Source organism: Equus caballus, chromosome 13, assembly GCF_041296265.1.
Source record: "Equus caballus isolate H_3958 breed thoroughbred chromosome 13, TB-T2T, whole genome shotgun sequence".
Classification (NCBI taxonomy): domain Eukaryota; kingdom Metazoa; phylum Chordata; class Mammalia; order Perissodactyla; family Equidae; genus Equus; species Equus caballus.
The window spans coordinates 33,995,588-34,018,897 of NC_091696.1; the positions used below are offsets into that span (position 1 = coordinate 33,995,588).

Consider the following 23,310-nt stretch of genomic DNA (forward strand, 5'->3'; position numbering starts at 1 on the left):
AGTTTAAGGATCTGGTAGTTGGAAATTCCTCAGAGATATTAACCTGCATAAGATGTTTGCATTTAGACCATCTTTAGAGAGTAGCTTATATTATAGTTTTCTACTGGAGTAGGAATCAGAATCATATGTAGTGCTTTTATATAATACACATGGCTCAAGTCATGTCCCAGACCTAGGAACCAACCACCAGGGGCTGTAGGCCTAGAAAATAAATGTAATGCACTATCAGGGTAATGCTAATATGGAAAATCAGGTTCATCTTGCATCATTTTCTCACAAGGCACAACTGTTAAGCAGCAAAAGATGATGGACTAGAAAGACAAGCAGGAAAAAGGACTAGAGGGAGACCCCAAATGTATATATAATGCACCATACATACATTTTAAAGTTCCATAAGTGACTCTGATTTCCACTCCCTGTTTAAGAATCGTTTATTTCAGCTGCCAAATAAAATTTGTCATCTTTCAGTGCCCATGAGGAGGATTTTTCTTATGAAATAAGGATACCCAAAAGTCAGTGGGTCTCACTGGGTAAAAAAAAAATCAATACACTAGTGCCGGCACCGCCAGCAACATCATTCAGCACTATGGATCACATATGCACTTTATCAATGAATCCTTGAAATGACCCTAGAGCATAGGTATTACCTTCACTTTGCAGATGAGGAAATCAAGGCTCAGAGGTTAACTTGTAGAAAATCAAGTGAGAAAGATAAGATTCACCAGAAGGTAATAAAGTACAGTGGCTAAGAAGATGGCTAGAACTCTAGAAACACCTAGACTCAAGTCTGGATTCTACGCAAGTTGTATGACCAAATCTGCAAAATGGGGGTACAAAGAGTACTTCTTTACCTGGTTAGTTAGTTAACCCTACTGCCATACATAAAGTATGTAGCTCAGTGCCAGCTTCAAATAAGTGTTCCATGAAGGGCAGTTTAGTGTAGTAATCAAGAACACAGACTCTGGAGCCAGACTGCTTGGGTTTAAAAGCTGCTCTGCCATTTACTAGCTACGTAACACAGGCAAGACCCTTGACTTTTCTGTACCTTAGTTTCCTCATCTGTAAAGTGGGAACAATAATAGTACTTATACAGTTGTGAAGATTAACTGATTAATAATCAAAAGTGCTTTGAACCATATCTGCTCCAAATTAGGTGCATATTAAATGAGACTCATGATCATCACTAATTAATGTGTATTAATGATTATCATTATTTTTCAAAACTCCTGTCTCCAAAGCACATTTTTCATTCCACCTTGTCTCTCTCATGAAGAACAAAGTTAGAAATCATGTAACAACTTGCTTACGTTAAATCTTCACTTAAATATCTCAAACAGAATGTTAACTCCTGGATTATACTTCCACAGGCACCTCCTCCCAAAGGAAAAAAAAATAACCCTGCTTCTTTACTAGTTTTCCTCATTTCAGTAAGTTTCCTAAAACCTAAGATTTATCCTTGATTCCTTCCTGTGCACAGCAAATCCAAAACATCACCAAGTCCCAAATCCACCCACTTTTCTTCAAATCTAAAATGATCAAGCCATCATCATTTTCTTCTCATGGTCTAAAGAAAAGTATTTCTGTTGCCATTATTTGCTTTTTCATATGTCCCTGTGTATGTGTGCATGTGTTGCCACTTCCACACAGCAGGAATAAAAAAATAAGTTTGGTAATGTAAGACAAAACTACCCAACTTGAAAATAAAGGAATGGACCTGGAATTTAAATCAGAGGCAATCCCATAATGACAGGAAAAAGATAGGAGAATACTTGACACCAATACACCAATACACCAATACACCAATACACCTTGTGCTGGAAGTACTAATTGATGAAATATGACCCCAAAATGAGGTAAAGGTAGTGGAAAAGAAACAAAAAAGGTTAACATGTGAAAAGTAATAGTTTTACTATACACGAGCAATAATCAATGAGAAAATGCGATGGAAAAAAGATCCTAATTGTAAGTCACAAAAACTTTATAGAACAGAAAGTAACTTGGAAGAAAGCTAACAAAAATACTAAATGCCATATGAGATTAAATTTTGTTGCAGGCCATAGAAGACAACTTGATTAAGTATAGAAACTTGTTCCTAGAGACAAAGATGTAACAAAATGTTCTTCCTAAGCTTAATTCAATTATAAGAAATTGCTAACAAGAGTCTTCATGTAAACAAATGTGAGAATAAAAAAATCTCAAAAAGAAGAATCATGGGAGTAGGGAAGGGGGATCTGCAATATCATGTAACAGTTCAACAGCATTGCACTACCAGAGTATATAAGCACTTCAATTGAACAGAAAAAGTAACCCAGAAACAGACCCAAGTATATGTCAAAGGTTAGCATTTTAAATCAGTAGGAAAAAAAGAATATTCGTTACTTTAAGAAGATTTTTTTAAATGAGACAATATATAAAAAGTAATTCTAAATGATTAAAGCGTTAAAAGTAAGATATGAAATTATGAAGTTATCTGTGAATGAGAATTTCTTACACAGCCGTTGCTCAGTATCCCCCATAGATACCAAAATCCAAGGACACTCGAGTCCTTTACAGAACATGGCGCAGTATTTGCATACAGCCTATGCACATCCTCCCGTACACTTTAAATCATCTCCAGATTACTTATAACACCTAATACAATGTAAATGCTATGTAAATAGTTGTTATACTGTGTTGTTTAGAGAATAACGACAAGAAGAAAAGTCTGTACACGTTCAGTAAAGATGCAATCATTTTAGGCCTTTCGATCCGTGGTTGGCTGAATCTGCAGATATGAAAGCAGCGGGTGTGGAGGGCTGATTGCATAAAGACAAAGAAAGAAACCATGAAAGAAACGACAGAGATTTGACTACTACAAAAAACAGTGAAGCTTTTTTATGTCAGAATACATTAAAAGCAAAACAAAATAGCAAAAATCAGAAAACATTTTGGAAACCAATTCTATCACTTTTAATGTTAGTGAAAACTTCTCTCAGAATCAGGTCATGACCTGGTTTAAAGGTGGTCTAAATCTGTCTTTTGCTATATCTTCCTATGTGTCTTAGGAAAGTAAGGAGAGATACCATCAGTAATTATTAGCTAAAATTCTGTTTTTAATCTGGAACCTACTTGATACTTTCAAAAAAAACTAAATTAAAAGGCTATTTTGAAAATTACGCTTACCATGGGGAGATCACAAGGACCTTTTTGGTTACGAGAAACGTCGTGGCTTAGGTAGAAAAAAATCTAAGTGTGTGTGTGTCGGGGGTGGGGGACACACACTAGTCTAATTAATGGTGTAAAAAGAACAGGACTCCTCAGCAATCACAACTTAAGTGTTTCACAAAGTCAGAGATTAATTCAGAATTGGAAGAAATCAAATAATATATTTTCCCTAGAGAAAAGGAAGCTAAACTCATAGTTACAAATGATCTGGAGGATAAAAATATAGAAACATTATTAAGTAGAGGATGATCATCAAGCTGTTCCAGGAAATAGTAAGAAACAGTAAGGCTGTATAACTCTGCTGGTGGGAGGGAAGAGGGCAATTGAGTTTTACTGAGTATAACGAAAAATACAAATTTTTATACATTGCACTGCTGTAGGCAAACTAAGCTTTGGAAGATTGCACTTTACTGAGAAACATTTGAAATCTAAAATATCATCAGCATCCTACTCTCAAACAAAATTATCTTAGGAGAAGTGAGGGAAGCTCTAGCACCATACCTCAAAATGAATGTAACCGTGCATTACACAGCACATATTCAAGACGATCAAAGAGGACACGTGAGAGTACAGCAGACTGGGGATAATTCAGGTGATTTATACAGAAATAGCATAATTTATTCAGGAAGAATTTAGACCCAGATAAATTCATAGATTTTTCTTATTAAATATACAGCATGTAACATACAAAATAGTTAAATATGTGCTTTCTGCCTTAGAGACTTTCAATCTCACCAGAAGGGAAAGACCTTCTGAAGTAAATAGTACTTAGCTTCTATAGTGTTTCCGGGAAGTATGAAATGGTATCATTGGGAATATGAGACAATCCAAGGTGCACAATTTCAAATGGCACTTAAGTGAGAAAGTTTAAAATGTTTCTTTCAGTTATTCTAGCCTCTAGTCCAGGGGTTGGCAAACTTTTTCTGTAAAGGTCCACTTAGTAAATATTTTAGGTCTTCCCAGCCAAGATGGTCTCTGAGGCAAGCACTCAACTCTGCTATTGTAGCCTGAAAGCAGCCATAGAGTTTATGTAAATAAATAGGCATGGCAGTCGTCCAATAAAAACTGACTCAAATAGGCTGCAAGCCAACCTCTGTTCTAGATTAAAGAAGACAAGAGCAATATCACAACCAAATGCAATGCATGGATCATGACTGGTTTCTGGCTTGAGAGATGGGGTGAGGGTGGTGGGAGAGACATTCTCAGGGCTGTTGCTCTAGACCAGATGGTGAGTGCCTGACTCGGGTCAATGGTGGCAGCAGAGCAGAAGAGAGGAAAGCTGAGAGTTATTTTGGAGTTAAAATCATCAGGACATAGTAAACCAGGAGCATGTGAGACATGAAGAAGGAAGAAGCAAACATGATTTAGAGGTTTCTAGATGGGTGATTGGATGAATGAGGGTTCCAACCTTTTGAGTAATGGAATCTAAAAGGAGAAACATACATGGCAAGATAATGAGTTCAACTTTGGACATATTGTGTTTGAGGGTCCCAACATCAGCTGAAGACATCCAGAAGAGATGAACCTAAAACTGGGGAGAGATTTGAGACAAAGCCATGGGAGGGAATAAAATCTGAAAACTGGTCAAAGAGAAATGAGTTTTAAGGAGGACGGAGTGATCAACAGTAAAAAAAAAAAAAAAGAAAAGAAAAGAAAAAAGTAGGTATCTATGAAGATAAAAATAGGAAAGTCTGGATTTGACATTCAGAAGATCAGTGACCTTAGTAAAGCTATTTTAGTCAAGTGAGCAGGAGCCAGGTTACAGTGGACTGAAGTAATGTATTAGAGACTGCAAGTATAGATGACTCCTTTAAGAACTCTGAGCGTGGAGAGAGGAGAGAAATTCTCTAACAGCTTCAAGAGAATGGGGTTTTAAAGGAATTTTTTTAAAGGATGATAGAGACTCGAGGGGAAGGTCCAAGTTGAGAGCAAGAAGTGGAAGTTACAGGACAGCGAGGAAATAAACCACACTGAAAAGACAGTCAAGAGCACAGGTGGATGGACAGTATTTTAATCTTTAAATATCTCCAGAAACTTTAATATTAACAATTCTTGTTAAAACAGTGCCAATTCTTAGTCATTCACCATTACAGCTCAAATATCTCTGACCTTTTAAAAAGAAAAGGCTAAAAAGGAAAGGTCATAAAGAATAATATAAAAAATACCCACATATCCCTCATATTAAGAAACAAACTATTAATATAGTAGAAAATTCCTGTGGTAACCCCTTCTCTGATTACATCTCCTTCCTTCCTCAATGGGTAACCAAGTGGCAACCACTCAAAATGCTATCTTTGCATTCATCTCTAAGCAGTATACAATGTTTTGCATGCTTTGCATTTTATATAAATGCTATCATACTGTAAACAAACAAAAAGACATTCTTACGACAACCAGGGGAAACGTGTACATGAAGTACCTATCAGAGGATATTGCTGAATATACCCCCCTTTTGCTTAGAGGTGATCATGGTATCACATTGTATAGGAGACTATCCTTATTCTCAGGACATTACCTGTGGAAATATTAAGGTGAAGTGTGATGAACATTTGTGCACACATATGCATACGTATGTATAAACAATGTGAGATAAGGGAAGGAGGGAGGGAGGGAGGTGTGCGTGTGAAGTCAAGATGAGAAAATACAAACAAGTGTTGGATTTGAGTCAGGGTACATGGGTGTTTGCTGTTCTATCCGTTGAACTTTTCTGTATGTGACATGTCAACTGGATGATAAAAAGTGGATGCAACACTGTGGCTCTTAAGAATAATATTGCTGCCAGCCCTGGTAAGCATTAGTCTCCCTAAATCCTTTATTACATGGCCTGTGAACCCCCTAAATTCAAGGGTTATTTGGGCAGTAGCAGGGCCTGATACCTTAGGGCTCTAAGAGATCAACTGTAAAAGGGAGGTCTTAGAGTGCCAACTGAAGTCATCATCAGTAAGTGTCTGAGACACAACCACAAACTGGCAGTTCAGCCTGCAGAGTTGTCAGGTTTGACCAGCACAGGGTTCTAAAAAACTTAAATGAGAACATAAAGGTATTTAGGCAGGGTACAAAACTCAAAACATTTCCCACGATTCCCATCATTCCTTTTCACCTTTTACCTCACTTACCTGCCAGCCTATGAAGATATTTGGTTTGTGATCTCTGATACATAAAATACCTAATCTCATCTAGGTTCCATCCCTACTCCCTCATTGCACTGAATAAAGGAGAAATGCATTATATGAGGACAAGGGAGGCATATCCAGCACTCCTCATTGTTACCATGAAAACTTTAAGTAAATTCCTATGTATTAATTTAAATGTCAAAACTACTCCCTTAGTTATCTGTTTAGGAAACAAAAAAGCCAAATGCAAAAACAAAGAGATAAAAAGATTATGTTCCCACAGTTCTGAACTACATGTAGTTCACAGCATAAAACTTTCATGTTTCTGGGCTGTTACTCATGCTGTTTATACTGTCCAGTACACTGCTTTTCATTGATCACTGGGCTAATCTCTAATCTGCAAAACGAAGGTGATACTATCTAACCTGTACAAGGACTGAATTCGTTAATACAGTACATAGGTCACAGTAAGCACTTCCATAAGGGCTAGTCGTTATATCATTATTATGGTTGTTAACCCTTCAGGAGCTGGGACTGATCTGTCTAAGAAGTCTTTCCTGAATCACGGACACCCAGTGGTTGACTACATGGCTAAAGTTTCTATAATCATTCCTAGTAGCACCTACAAAGATATTTTAATGTAATCATGTGACACATGCTGGTAAGTAGGGATTCACAAACGTTTAAAAAAAGACAAAACCACAAATCTCCTTCTTCTGCAGAATGCTTCGCCTTCATCATTTGCATTCTCTAGTTGCTTGGGGATTTAATTCCAGACCTGAGTCAGATCCTGCCCACTCCTGACTTCCATCTTGACCTCTACATTAATGCAGTCTACCCTCAAGAAGCCCTTTCAAAAACAGATGGGATATTTTTCCCGCCTCAGCCTTTTCTGAACACTTCTTTCTATGCCCACATCTTAGGTCTTTTTCTTATCTGAATGTACACCTTTAACACTTTTAGGTCTTTTTGACCTACAACCATTTTTGGTTTTCTTACACTCCTATTGTTTCCATTTCAAAAGAGCTTTGTTCTTTCATTTCCCAAACTGAAAAAGCATATTCAACACATATTATTTTCTAAATTTACTATCCTACCTCCCTATTTTGTTGCTTATCATACCACCCGTGCTTAGCCTACAGAAGGTACTCAAGCATTTGCTGCATAACCTCTCCTAAGGTTTTAATCACATTGTTTTATAATGCTGATGACTCATACATCTGCTTCCAATCTGACTTCCCAGAGGAACTTCAAACAAAATGATTAATTGCTTGACACTATATGTAATATGTCTAAACCAGATTCTCCTTGCTGAAAAGTGCAGGTCCTTCTGTAAAAGTTTCGGGGAAGATAATTCATTCAGTACCTAAATATTAGGCACTAAGCTACTTTAACACATCAGCAACCTTATAGCTTGGGTATTACTGTCCACACTTCACAGATTAGGAAAGACGGTCAGAGGAGTTAAGTAATTTGGCCAGGCTCACACAGGTAGTAAGTAGCTGGGGAGTACGGAGGGAAGTATTAACTCAGGATAATAAGTTAAGTTTGTATCCTTTCCAACAATAATGTGCTGCTCTAATTACCTATGGTAGAAAACTCTATTTGTGTCCTCTTCCTCCTTACCTATCTCATCCAGTATGTTGCCAAAGCACAGCATGATTGTTACAAGCATAGCTTGGGAGCCAGACATATCTTGATGTGAGTCCAGGCTCTGCTACTCATTGGCTGTGAAATACCATAATATATTATAATGTACAGAGTAGCTCCTGGTATATATAAGACAGCACAGAGGTAGAAAGTGAATTAACTCTACCTAGGACTGTTAGGAAAGGCTGCTTGGACAAGACTCAGACGCACGGTGCCATTAAGTAATCTGCTCAAGGTCATACATGCTGGTATATGGTGGAGTTAGGATTTAAAATCCAGGTCCATTTGGCTCTAGAAATTTTGTTCAATACCAGAATGCTAGTGTTTTCATGTATGGGAGGCTTGATTCTCCTCAATTCTCTATCTGGCTTACGGTAAAAGCTTCAAAATAGTTCAATAAATGAAGGGACAAACCACAAACCACCAGAACCTATCAGAACATGTCAAAACAAACTAGGCTCTGAGAAAACTGTAATCACATACTAGATTTATTTTCTGCCTCACAACCATTACTGAATTGAGAAAAGCCATTCTCAGGCAATAAGTGAACACATGTGCTCTGTTTGAATACAATTTTCATGAGTGGCAATCTTCTTATGACACATGTAACTGAGTGTTCTTGGGCAAGTTATTTAATGTCTTGGTGCCTCAGTTTCCTCTACTGAAAAGTGGAGATAAGAACAACTTATATCTCACAGGTTGTTGAGGATTAAATGCAACACTAGGTACAACTGCTTAGCATATAACTTGAGGCTGGGAGAGTGCTCAATTTTAGCTATATTCTTATGATCAATTTTCGCTATAAAGCTGCTTATTAAAATGGGTAGAACTTGGAGGGTGATTAATCATTTGGTCAAAGTAGGACGGGCAATTAACTACAGGAAACATTTTAAGATTCCTCATTCATAACTGCCTGTACAGAATTCTTATTTTGCAACCCAGATACTGATGAATACAAATACATCACCAAAAAGCCATGAACTTATAAACTTGCTACACTATTAACGATGATAGTTGGAGTCTTGTAAGAAATGCCTTCTCTCACCTGACTGGTTTTTGCTGTTCTGCACCTCTCCGTTATTTTGTGGCTGTTGATTTGTTAAAGCACTGCTTTCTGACTGGCTGCTTAATACTTTAACAGCAGATCCCAGGTTTGCTGCTATGACAGGAAAATGCTGACCCCTCTTTAGAAGCTGTTTATGTTCCTGGTGGCGAAATCGTGGTGGTACTTCACGAGGATACCGAGGCAAGGCCTGTGGTGGCTGTTGCTGCTGCTGCTGCTGTGGCTGCTGCTGTTGTTGCTGTTGCTGCTGCTGCTGCTGCTGATTGTTGGCTGTGGCTCGCTTGGCATTATTATTAGTGCTGGTTGCTGTGGAAGTGCCGTTATTAGAGTTGGCAGGCTGAGGCTGGCTTACACTGGGCTTTATCTGTTCTGGCACTAATCCCAACAAAAGAAAAGGGGTGGAAAAGATTAGCCAGTAAAGTGTACCTCCATAGTAAGCCATCTAAATAAAAAGGCACTAAAAAAAAACAATCCTAAAGGAACAGAAGCATTAAGCGTGTGGGGATAGCCTCATTCACGGGCTCAAGTTTTCTTAGGAGAAATCCCTACTACCAAGAGTCAAATTTTACTTTTGCTAACTACCTACCTAATAAGAACATGGAGACCACTGGCATTCCCTGGCCTGGATGACAGCTCATGCTCACCATCTCTTTCCCATATTATTCTCTGATAGGAGAACAAGCATTGATTATACAACTATGGAACTCACAAGGACTAAAAGAACATATGTGGCAAATCAAGTTTTGGTAGTCCCTAAAAGCATTCTTAAGTCCCTGGTAACTGCTCTTAATCTGCCTCATTTGTAATGTGTTTGGTCCCAATTTTTCATCTTTGAAAGACAACACACGAACAAGGATAGAAAACAACCCGCCAATTTCCTTTCAAAAAAGGCAAAGTTAACAACGTTTTTTGTCGTTAAAATGTGAAGTCTGATTCAAATAAGACAAACTCAGAACAGAGAAGTAAAAACAAAGATAACAGAATAAAATCTACGAGACTGGGGCTAGCCCCGTGGCCAAGTGGTTAAGTTCGCGCGCTCCGCTGCAGGCGGCCCAGTGTTTCGCTGGTTCGAATCCTGGGTGCGGACATGGCACTGCTCATCAAACCACGCTGAGGCAGCGTCCCACATGCCACAACTAGAGGGACCCACAACGAAGAATATACAACTATGTACTGGGGCGCTTTGGGGAGAAAAAGGAAAAAATAAAATATTTAAAAAAAAAAAATCTACGAGACTAACCAAAATTGGAGAGATAACTCGGATACCCTGTCTTAAGCAAGTCTGAGAAACAGCCATTTGTCTACTGTATGAACAATCAGAAACTACAGTGAATTTCTGAACTCCTAAAAGAGATTAAATAAGCAAATAAACTGATGGAAAGCCTTAAACAGGGTAGATACACCCAATCTCTGAAACTACAGAGAGGCAGCACAGTATACGGAACTTACAGTGCCAGATGGACCCAGGTTTCAACTCCAGCTCTGCCTTAACGAAGCTTTGTGTCTTTAGGCAAACTGCATAAATCTTGCCAAGCCAGTGGTCTCCTCTGTAAAATGGGGATAACACCCCTACCTTGCAGAGCTAGCCTAAGATTACATATATTGTCTATAGATCATCAAACACAAGGCTAAATAAATAGCGGCCATTTTTTAATGATTGGCACTATTCCACCTTACACTTTTGTAGCAGTTTAATATGTCTGTGGGATTTTGATGCATCTTCAGAGATGCCACTGTCAGATAAGTAAAGTGAAACATCTCCATGTGACCAGTAAGGACATTTAGACAAAACTCTGCTCAAGGACTAAGAGCACCAGGCCTGAAATTAAAACAGCCGCACCACTCACCAGCTGGGTTATCTGTGTCCTTCCCCTCGTTTATACAGCACAGTCTTGGTCTAGGACCCAGCATGATGTAAACACTCAGAAAACAAAAGCTATCACTCCGGCCCAAATAAAAGAAGTATTTATCAAATGCCTACAACATATACAATGCTGGGATAAAATGTTGGTCACCTGTGCTGTTTCCAGTAGTCACTCAAATTTCCTTAGACACCTTCAGCTCTAGAACCTGCCCCTGTCACTTAACAATATATATAGCCTCACCATCATCTTCCTTCTCTCAACAACTTGTGAATTTAGTCTATATCACCAATACTAATACTTTTAAACATATGACCTTGGCCTCTTACTTTTTTAAATGTGACTTTGATTTTTCTAAAGTAATACAAGCAAATTGTAGTTCAGGAGAAATTACACTGAAAAATTACAAACATTCTAATTATTGTTTGGAATCCTTTCCAACCTTCTTGAAGGCAACTGAAAAGCCTCTTATTAATACTTTGGGCCACGTGCTTTTAGGTCTAATTACTTTATGTATGAAATTTTGTCTCTCAGATAATTTAATGCGCCCAGAATGCAGCAATAATATATATTCCTTTGTCAAGAGGAAAATAAAGCATTAGAATATTCTAAAGTACCCCTGAAAACAAAAAAGTATATGTAACTATGAAATCATAAGGAACAAAAAAAACTCTAACTCAGCATTTACATGCTTAGGACTGGGCTCAGCATGGTATTTGGCAACTGAACATAACCTTAAAGTGGTACAGTCACCCACTGCTGTCATACAGGCTTGTTTGCCATGCCACTTTATTGCTACAAAGAAAAGATTATGACAACAATTTAATATCCAAACAAGATGTTATTTACGTGAGATAGCAACAGGAAAATGTTCTTTAATATATTCAAGGAGTTAGAAGATAACCTAGAAGCAAAAACTGTGAATGACCTACACGAAAACATGCGCAAGAACTCTAACACTTCATCAAAAATGGCTAGGAACTGAGAAGCAGTATTTATGTCTGTCACTCAGCAACCCCAACCCTACTTCAAATTCAAAGAATTGCTGTAAGGTGTCATGGGGAAAATAAGGCTGAGATAAGTACTCATTTCTGGGGCCAGAAAACTTCACCTAAACCAGTAAAATCATTAAGACAAGGTAATTATTGATTACAAAACTAGAGTAAATAACCTGAAGTAAAATCTCAGATGTAAACATGGGATGTGGTAGTAAAGAGTAAAAGAGAAGCTAACAGAATGAGTAGGTGAAGGGGTAAGAGTGGGGTTGCTGGGTAACAGAATAAATACTGAACGATTTGGCTACTGTGTATGTGTAATTAAAATTTAGGTTAATTATGTAGTAAATACCCAAACCATTGAAAGGATAAAAAAATTAAAACAAGAAAACTTGATCCATTTAACAGATACAGAAAATGCAAAAAGAATTATTTCAAAATTGTGGTTAATATGCAATATAAAATAACATGCCAAGAATAAGCCCTAAAATATCTATAATCACAATAAATATGAATGGATTAAATTCACTTGTTAATAAAGGCTCTTAAACTGGGTTAAGAAAAGAAAAACAAACTTAAGGAATACATTTTGCAAAAATCACTCCTGAAACAAAACAATGAAGAAAAATTGGGGGAAAAGAGCACAGATATACCACCATGAAATGCTAAGAAAATTTAAATGAAAGCAATGTTAATACCAGATTTAAAAGTTCAAGGAGAAAAGCATTATAAATAATTATAAATAATTAAGATATTTCATATTGATAAAAGAAACCAACTAAAAAGATATAAACAGCTAAAAACCTTTATACACCAAACTCATAGTATCAAAACATGTAAACCAAATAGAGACAGAAAAACTGGAAGGAAAAAAAAGCAGTACCATATACCTTGAAAATAGATAATATAACATCTTTTTTGACAAGTTCCCATGAAACAGTCATAAAAAAAAAAGTACACACACACACACAACACAAAAGAAAACATGAATAAATTCCAAAAGGTAGAAATAATATAGATGATATTTCTGGATTACAATGTAATCACACTTGAAACAACAAAACTAGCAAATAAAACTGCCTTACATAAAATTTGAGTTGAAGAGGAAATAACTACCAAAACTGCAGGTTTGTCAAGAAAATAACAGTGAAAACAATACATATGTTTTAAAATATGGCTAAACAAGTGCTCAAAGAAACATTCACAGTCTTGATGATTTTCAACAAACAAGAAAGAATATAAAGCATCCAACTCAAGTTAAAAAAAATAAGGAGAAGGAATTAGTAAGATAAAAGTAGAAATCAATGACGTTAAAAGTGAACCAATAAATCCAAGGCATAGTTTAATGAAAAAAACTACTAGTTAACCTAATTTTAAAAAATGAAAATGGAAAAAAACAAGAGATGACTTCCTGAAATTAAGATATTTCTTTAGACTCAACTCCATCAATAATGTGAAAAGCTGGAGGAGGGAACGATTTAACATTGACCCCCAAAGAGGCAGGGAATATAAATACATTAATCAGCTTAGGAGAAATTTATGAAATCACTCATCAGGATCAGATAGTTTCATTCATCAATACTACCATAGCTGTTTTTTTTTTAACTAGCATACTTTTAAGAAACAAATATCTCTAAGTCTAATGTTATTTAAATTGTCGTAAAGCACAGCCTAAGATGGAAGACCAATATAATTCTGTTACCAATAAATCAGGACAAAATTTTAGTAACACCAAACAATGGGGGGAAAAAAGAAGAAACATAAATAGTACTGGGAATTAAAAAAAACTTAACTTCAAATGTAGAGATTCTGAAAGACAAGAAAATATTATGTATAATTTATACCAATAAATCAGAAAACGCAGATGAAGTGAACAATGTCCTATAACATGAGATGGCAAACCACTTCCGTAATGGGCCAGATAGTAAACATTTTAGGCTTTGCAGGCCATAGTCTCTGTTGCAACTATTCAACTCTGCCACTGCAGCACAAAAAACAGCCACAGACAACAACTAAGTGAATGGATGTGACTGTGTTCCAACCAAACTTCACATATGAAAATAGGCAGTTGGCCAGAGTTGGCCTGCAGGCTGTAGTTTTCCAGCCTCTTCTCTGCAAAATATACTTTACCAAATTGAGCTCATGGAGGAGAAGATCCTATAGCATAATAGCAGAAGACACTGAAAAGGTCCTCCAAGATTTACCTCTCTGAAAAGCACTGGGCCCAGATGACTTTATAAGGAGTGTGTATACAAAATCCTCAAGAAATATATAATACCAATCTTATATAAAGTGTTCCAGGAAAAAGAAGTACAGATTCAAAAGACTGGCTGAATTCTAATCTTGGCTCTCTAACTTACTACCTGTATGACCGTGGGCAAGGTACTTAAACCACTCTGTACCTCTGTTTCCTCATCTGTAAAACAGGAGTAAGTATTAAGACCTACAAGTGCAGGGTTGGTGTGAGGCTTTAACAAGATAATGAATGTAAAGAACTAAGCATAGTATCTAGCACAGGATTAGTCCTCAATAAATGTTAGCGATGATTATTACCATCTCGCTAATAAAAGGAGGAATAAAGACGACCCCAGGTTTCTGGCCTGGAGTCTAGGCAGATGGTGGTACCATTCACCAAGATACAAAACAGAAGACAAAAATTAAGTTTGGGAAGTATGAGAGAGAATGAGTTTAGTTTTTGATGTTGGGTTTGTTGTTACTGTAGGGCAGCAATTCTCCAACTTTTTTGGTTTCAAGACCCCTTTACACTTTCAAAAATTACTGAGAACATTAAAGATCTTTTGTTTACATGGGTTACATCTATAGATATTTACCATATGAGAAATTTAAACACAGAAAATTTTAAAGTATTTATTAATTCATTTAAAAAATAAATCCTTCACATATTAAAATAAATATATGTATTTTTGAAAAATAACTCTTTTCCAAAACAAAAAGTTAGTGAGAAGCATGCATTGCTTTACATTTTTGCAGATCTCTTTAATATCTGGCTTGACAGAAGGCAGGTGGATTCTCACATCTGCTTCTGCATCCAATTTGCTGTGCTATTCACATTATGGAGCCTCCAGAAAACCCCACTATATACTCCTGAGAGAACAAGAGTGAACAGGACAAATAAAGTCTTCTTATTACTATGAAAATAGTTTTGACCCTGTGGCTCTGATGAAAGTTTCAAGCAGCCTCTCAGCGGTTCTGAGACAAACTTTGAAAACCATTGCTATAGGATATCCATGTGGAGAATGCAACTGACAATACAGTTCTGGAGTTCAGTAAAAGTTTGAACTAAAAATACGGATTTAGGATTCAGCATACAGGTGGAAAAAGAAGTCATGAGAGCTGTGGAATGGGAAGATCTACAGAATAGGTTTAAGTAGCAGACAGCAGAAGAGAAACAAAGGCAAGAATAAGTCAAACCGGCCAGAAGGGTAGGAGAGGAGAAGTCACTTATTTTAGTAAACAGCCTTACTCTCTATTTAGTTACTCAAGCAGGAATATCTTCCTCAATTCTCCCTATCCCTTTAGATCTAGTCAGTCAACAGGTCTAACTGATTATCCCCTTGAGATAATTCAAACGTACCCTTTTATCTCCAATGCCACTGCTGAGATTTAGGCCCCCATCAATTTACTCTTGCAAAAACTTCCTAATTGCCTCCTTGGCTTAAGTCTTGTGCCCTTCGTCATTTTCTCCCTCCCCAAGTCTACCATCTCTCTGCCTCAAGGTATCTAGATCATTAAAGTGCTTCAGAATTAATCTTAAATACCTAGCATGGCCCCTATCTCCCACTTCTCCAGATTCATATCCTACTACGTCCACATACATTTCCTTCTCTTCCACACCAAATATATGCAATTCTCCAAAAGGTATCATACTCTTTCATGATACTTCTTTTGCCTAAAATGCCTTGATATCTTTCTTACAAATCTTTCTGTCCATCTTTCCTAGGAAACAACTAACCCTCTCCCCCTTCCACATTCAGCTAATCTTAGAAGCATTTGATGACACCAACTTCCCCTCCACTCGCACAGAACTCTCATGCACTCCTCACACAGTATGTGTTCTTTAAGTGGTTTCTTATTTATCCTTCCCTTTGTCACTGGCATGGCCGGCACCAAGAACAGTAAATGCTCGAGAACTACTCGTTGAATGAACAACTTAAGAATTGTTAGCATACATGAGATGATTGAATCCAAAGAACAATACAGAATGATATTGAGGATGAAACATTGTGGAATACCGACATTCAAGAGGTGGGATAATCAAGAAGTGGTAAAGAAGAGGGAGAAAGAATGATCAAGAAAAGTAGAAAGAGTAAGGATGATGATGGTACCTGGTTTGTAAGCCGCTGAATTACTCAGTGGTTACAAATATCTGCTCTACAAAAAAATCTTAAGCCAGCATCCAGAGAACAAGACAGGTTTAGTCAATATGATCATTAATGTGGAAAGATACCCTAATTGGCCGTAACACTATATTGTTTCTAATTTCAGAAACATATTTTGAAGGAGTTTCATTCAGCTAGTATAAAATATACCTACCAACTATAAATTTTATTTTTACTTTTTTTTGTGATACTATGACCCAGCTTGTCTTTTGCAGTTTAAAGGAGATAAGCAAAATCTGAAGTGGCCCAGAAATAAACAAATTTTTTAATTTTTAAGAATGGAAAATAACTCATTCAAAGAATTTAAACCAACCATTTTCCTAAATTATGCTCCAAATCAAGGCTTCTCACTTTGTGAAAGAATGAAATATAACAATTAAATTACTAACTTTTGCTAATTTTTGCGTTTTCTGATATTTCTTATGTAAAACCATCCTATTATTCTGTAAACCTAAAATGTTCTAAAAAATTGCCTATTAATCGAAAAAAAAAGTACCATAGCAACTGTCTGACATTCAAGTAAAAAACCAATAGATAGTTTAATATCCAAAGTTCTAAATACACCAAGTTCTAAATTTGTAATAACAAATTTTATTTATTTTTATTAATAATTAAAATTATTTAAAATTAATACATCTTTAAATCTTTAAAATAACTTTTTAAAATGTCATTTTAATAAATTTATTTCAGGAAACAGTAAATAAATAAACTTCTTTTTGGCTATCTACAAGCTTAATAGAAACAACAGTTTAAATATGAACCAGCCATCCACCACCATGGATTACTACCAAACTCCCCCCAAACATCAATTACCATGCCTTAATACCTCAAGCCCTTCCTTTATTCTTATCCTTTCAAAGCCTACAATTTAAGCTTTGCATAACAGTTTTCATAGTGGCTGCATTATAAATCTTCTAAAAATACTGGCATAAATAATAAGCATAGTATACAAAAAGTCATTTTAAGACATGATTTCACTTTAACAGAACTAAGTGTTAAACTGATCTCCACAAAATAAAAACCACATATAGAATTGTATTTGAATTCTTAAAAGGACTGAAATAGTTAAAATTACCAGCTAAAAAGATTACTTAATAAGCATCTATAGAATATAGAGTGCTTTTTAAAGACTTCTTTCAGCAAGATTTAAATTCACCTAGAATGACGATTTCTAATCTTAACATGTATCATTACATAGGAAAAACCAAACCATCAAATTAAGCTCTTTGAAGACAAGATGGCATGTACCAATGAAACCGTCTCAGTTAGAAAATGTTATTCTCACATAAAAGCAACAATACAGGATTCTCCTAAGAATTCATCTTTTATTTTTTTTTAAGAAAAATTTTCCTACCTCGAGAAGGTATGAAAATGAGATTAGGCATAATCAATAGGATAAAAATGTACTAAAGCAATTCAGTAACAAGCCAGGAAGCTGTGTTTTCAAAAATTAAAAGGTAAAATTTCTACCTATCAAATAATTAGGTTTAACTCTAAATGCTTGATGCTTAAAAAAATCCTTACAATAGTTAAAATAATCTTTCAAAATAAGTGTCATCTAAAAAAAATAATGTCATCTATAGATAAACGTTCTTTAAAATCTTTATTAAAGGGAATTATTTTATGCTCTTAAGAGTTACTGTTTACCAGGCAAAATCACATATAAGATTTATCTTTCTTCTCTACTGTTAATGTTTCTAACATGTAATTATAATCTCTTTAAACCTGAATTCTCAAATCAATTATTCTAGCTGCTGTGCTAAAATAACAAGGTAGCTTTCAATAATACTCAGTTTAAAGAATCTGCCTCATGATCAGAGGAAGAGCAAACAAGTATGGATGAAATCAATTCTTCCCACTTTCCTGATGAAGAGCAGCAGCATTATCACATTGGGACACAGATTTTCAAAAGGCACAAACCTGATGAAAACTTCAAAGTAGATTACAAAATTCTCTACATCGAGAAATTCCAAAGAAAGGTGTTTCTAACTTCTGTTGCTTTTCCCACTCCACAGCTTTCAGTGGAAAATGGAGGAAAGGCACAGTGTCATCTTACTGCTATTGCCAAGTTCCCCTGTATCTGAGGCCCAATAACTTAAATTCCATCTCCCTATATTTTATGAGGACCAGGAGGGGAAAGAAGAAGCCGGCTGGTTGAACAATGCAAAGAGCTGTTCTATTCAATTAAAATGAGCTTATAAATCAAATTTATTTAAAACATGGTGAAACGTACTACGATAAAAATCGTCTTCTTAATCATTAATAAGCATACTGGATGATTTATAATATACTTCCTCTGTATAATATACATTCCCTGTCCTGTGCTAACTTGAGTGAGTTCTGGAATGCTGAAGAGCACGGGGGGGGGAAGTCTGGCCTTTAAGTTGATACACACAGATGCAGTGCTAGAATTGTGGTTGTGGATAAATGGTTGCAATTTTAAGTGCCACTAGTAAACCTGGAAAATATCTAAATGCTTACCAATCCATCAACTTCTGCTAATCCTTAGCAAGTAGGTTGAACTAAATGGCTATTTATGAAAACTTAAAAGAATAAGACTTAAAAACTAACATGAAACACAATAAACCGCATTTATATAGGTAAAAGCAAATCTTAGTATTTCTGTTAAAAAGATCTTAAGATACCAAACAGCAAGATATCATAAACAATCAGTTCAAAACTAGATATCGAAGTTAAAATAAATATTAAATTGAATTTAGTTTTAATTCCCTTCACAAATCCTAGAGAAATGGGAAGCATACTTTCTCCTGGGTCTTAAGGAGGCACCTGACTACTCCCTCAAGGAACTCTATCTTCTTACCCAAATCCCTCCCACCTTAAATGACCAACACAGAGAGAAATGTAACTGCTTTGTCTCGATACAATCCTCTAGGTTTAGGGCACTGAATAAGTTATTTCCCTGAGCTGCTTCAACTAAATTCAGGATGAAACCACCCTACTGAGAAATTCTGCTCTTCAGCAAAATACCTGGGCAAGGGATATCCTTTCTAAAGTACAGCTCTTCTTCAAGAGCTGGAGGATACCCACATAATAGTCACAATATGGTTATTTCCAAGATCTGCCCATTAAAACTTGTCCAAATATGTGAAATTCAGAAAAGTGGGATGACGAAAGATACATTTTTCAGGCAGAGGCACACACTTCAAAAGAAAAACAAGTCAGGAGCTGGCCCTGTGGCGTAGTGGTTAAGTTCAGCGTGCTCAATTTGGTGGCCTGGGTTCGGATCCCAGGTGCGGATCTATACCACTCATCAGCCATGCTGTGGCGGCCACCCACATACAAAATAGAGAAAGTCTGGCACAACTGTTAGCTCAGGGCTAATCTTTCTCAAGCTGGGGGAGGGGTGGGGGCAGTTGGCAACAGACGTTAGGACAGGGAGAAACTTCCTGAGCAAAAAAAAAAAAAAAAAGTGAGATTGCCCTTAAGTCTCTTTCATAACTTACAATTCTAGAAGTGATCCCCAAATTTGTTTAATTAGAACTCCTATGGGGCACTTGTTAAAAAAAAAAAAAAAAGATTTTTTAGCCTTACAGATTTACTAAATCAGAACCTGTATTTTGCATTTTTAAAAACAAGTACTGCATGTGGTTCTCATGTGTGAGTAAATTTGGAAAACTTCTAGTAGATACAGTAGCAACATCTAGAGAGCTTTGGACTTCCATCTGTGACTCAAAAAAAAAGATAACATAGCCATGTGTCACTTTAACAATGGGGATACATTCTGAGCAATGTGTCGTTCGGCGATTCTGTCATTGTGCAAACATCAGAGTGTACTTACAAACCTAGATGGTTATATAGCCTACTATACATCTAGACTAGGTGGTACTGATTCTAAGGGGCCACTGTCGTATACACAGCAACTGAAACATCGTATGTGGCACATGACTGTGCCTAACAATTCAATTAGAACTTAGTAACAAGAACAGCAAAAAAAGTCCCAAACACACTGAAATGTAAAAAAAAAAAAAAATTTGAGGGTACCAAAAGTTATACAATAAAGAAATTGCCATAAATCTCTGAAAGTACAAATTATTTAAGAAATGAATGATGGTCAGTTGATTTTCTTAAATTCCAAAAAAGTCCCAAATACATAAAGTTCAAATAAATTAAAACAGTAATACTATAAAATGCTAATGTTTTTTAAAGCTTTTAGAAAACATATGCGAAAATTTTTCAAAACCTGGATAAATGGCAAGTTTTCTCAACATAAAAGTGAATCAAGAAATCAACAAGTAAAAAATTGTTTAAGTTTCACCAAGTAAAATTATGAAGTATATATTATTTTTTCAAGAGCGTGTGCATGCGTGTGTGTGTCCGTGCCTGTGTTTATTCCAAATTAAAAGGCAAACTGGAAAATCTCTGTCCTCTGGAACAAGTTAAAGGGACCCATTCTCTCCCCTCCCACTCCAATTTTCCCTAACCAAGCGAAAACCGGTACTGTTTGGTTGAAGGCTGCTAACCTAACATAGGAAAGCATTCAACAGTCACTACAGTTTAGGACCAGAGTTCAAGCTAAGAATATAAATGTTATTTAATTTTGCTTTCCTTCTTCTGAATATATATTTGCCATCTTCTGTGTGCATGTCCCCTATGGGGTGTGGTACTGGGCAAAATTTAGATATTTCTGCCTGGTATCTTATCCTCAGAATGACTTCAAACATACGATGTAGTCTATAATGTTGGAAATATTTGCATCAAAAACATTAGATGGAATGCTAATGAGCTTACTATATAAAGAACTCATGTAAATTGATAACAAAACCTCTAAGCCCAAGAGACAAATGGGTAATCCATAAGAGGAAAAAAGTACAAGTAATTAAACATATGATATTCCGTTTTGCCAATAAATAAATATAAATCAAAGCAATAAAATATCAATTTTGGCCTGCCAAATTTATAAAGATGCTATATCCCTTTGTCAGGTTGCAGGACATATTCTTCACACCATGGCAAAGACACTGCACTGTGATTCACCCATGCTGGGCTGGGTTCTCCTTTAATGAGAGGAAAAAGCAAATCATCGTCTGGGTGAGGAGGAACTCTGAAACGACTGGGGAAACTGCTAGTATGTTGTTTCAAGGGGCTGAAATGTTGCTAAGATACTGCACAACCATAGTGGTGGAAACTAAAATTTACCAAGTATCAGCTGGATGCCAGGCAATATTTCTGATATCTCTTTATCCTCATCATGATTCTATAAATCTGAAACATTATTTCCATTTTACAGATGAGGCAGCTAAGGCTCAGAAGAAGGCTGCTCCTGATGAAACATCTAGTAAAAAGCAGGGCTGAAATTCAAAACCAAATCTTACCTCTAAACCAACTTTCCTTCTAGTAAAAATTATCATCTTACTTATAAGAATAAAATTAAACTCTCCAAAAATAAGGGAATGATTAATTATAGCTTAGTCACTTTGAAAGCTGCAAATCAAAAATTTCTAACTAGTATCTATAATAATAACATATCTATTACATACTCAGCATTTACTACCCTCCAGGTCCCATGATTTATGTTCCAAATCATTTCATTCCCACAACATTAAGCACCCTGGATTATCTCCTTTCAACAGAGTCAAACCGAGGCTTAGAGGTTAAGGAACTTGCCCAAGGTCACAGAAGTGAGAACTACAAAGGCAATGTTCAAATCCAAGTCTATCTGACTCAGAAGCCTGGACTTCTAACCACTGTGCTGTGTTTGTGCTAAAATTCCAGGGTTATCTTTAGTAGATGACTCACTGCTTTTTTGCTTCTGGCCAAACGCTGCCTTTAAGCAGCTTTATCAGGCACATTTTCGCTAAGGCTACAGCACTGAAAGGGAGCTCTCAGTACGCAATCTGAGGCACAGCTACTACTTTTATTAGAACTAAAAGAATATAAAAGTGCAAATTATGATATATACTGTGTTTTCTCCTAATCTGGAGTTTTCTCTTACCTGGTTATAATTGATAAAGCTATTCTGACTAATCCACCCTGTTTCTACTCCAAACTTAAATCAGAAGATCCCTGATTTTTCTTTCTTTCTCTTTTTTGAGGAATATTAGCCCCAAGATAACATCTGTGCCCATCTTCCTCCATTTTCGATGTGGGATGCCTGCCAAAGCATGGCTTGATAAGTGGTGCGCAGGTCCATGCCTGGGACCCGAACCGGAGAACCCTGAGCCACCGAAGGAGAGCGCAGGATCCCAATCACTACGCCACTGGGCCGGCCCCTGATTTGTTTTCTTTGAAACTGAAGACCTAGTTGTTGCCAAGGTAGAATCTCAGGGCTCAGGATGCTCCCACAAGCCTCCAACAACTATGGGCTCCTTAGTCCCTGAATCTAGTTTTCAACAATAGTTTACTTTGCTAACTGCACTAATCTCTGCTTTTCTCCTATTTCCTGTCTATTTTCTCCTACTCTAGTTTCATCACAGACATCTCAAGTTACAAAAGCTTTCATTTCTACTTATTTTAATAATTTATTAGTATTTATAAGCAAGCACATCTACATTTGCTAGAAATAAGATGGTTCTTAAAGCAAAAAGGGGTCTTCAGCATTCTTCATAACATAAATCTAGATTAACATGTATAAATCTATATAAACCATTTTCTTTTCTCAACAGGAGGAAAAGAAAAATGGTGACTTTGATATACCTAAAAGTAATAATTTGAATATTTCCCATGCAATGAGAAGGCTATTTTCCCCTCTTTTGTTAGTGCAGGGCTACGAATCTTATTTGTTACACGGCTCAAAAACATCTTCCACAGGAAGAAACACATTCATCAGAGTAAATTCTAAACCAGTAAGAACCTCTGCTTCTCCTTCAACCCACGTGTGGACACATGTGCCCTTCAGCACACATTTGCCTTCAAAACCTCTTAAAGCAAAACTACTATCACGGCACATTTGGAATCAAACCTAGTCTTCCCAATCTTACTTAACATCTGCCTATAACACAAAAGCCATGTTTCTACTACATGTACTGTGGAGAAAAACACTGAACTGAGCCCCAGTTCCAATAG

At 36.4% G+C, this 23,310-nt stretch overlaps 1 protein-coding gene across 17 annotated transcripts in view; it reads right to left on the reverse strand.

The window, feature by feature from the left end:
• Positions 1 to 23,310, reverse strand: part of TNRC6A (trinucleotide repeat containing adaptor 6A) — a 101,352-nt gene that overhangs the window by 42,398 nt on the left and 35,644 nt on the right. For 10 of the 17 annotated variants that reach the window (XR_011424708.1, XR_011424707.1, XM_023616098.2 and 7 more), the window contains one exon: positions 9,013 to 9,405. The exons of 6 other annotated variants lie outside the window; for them this stretch is intronic. Coding sequence is in view for 4 of the 11 variants with exons in the window: in XM_023616098.2 (XP_023471866.1) it covers positions 9,013 to 9,405 (393 nt within the window). In the remaining 7 variants the exon portion in view is untranslated. Of the gene's footprint in view, positions 1 to 6,080; positions 6,226 to 9,012; positions 9,406 to 23,310 lie in introns of those variants that run through there. One more of the 17 variants, XM_023616103.2, reaches the window with a different exon arrangement.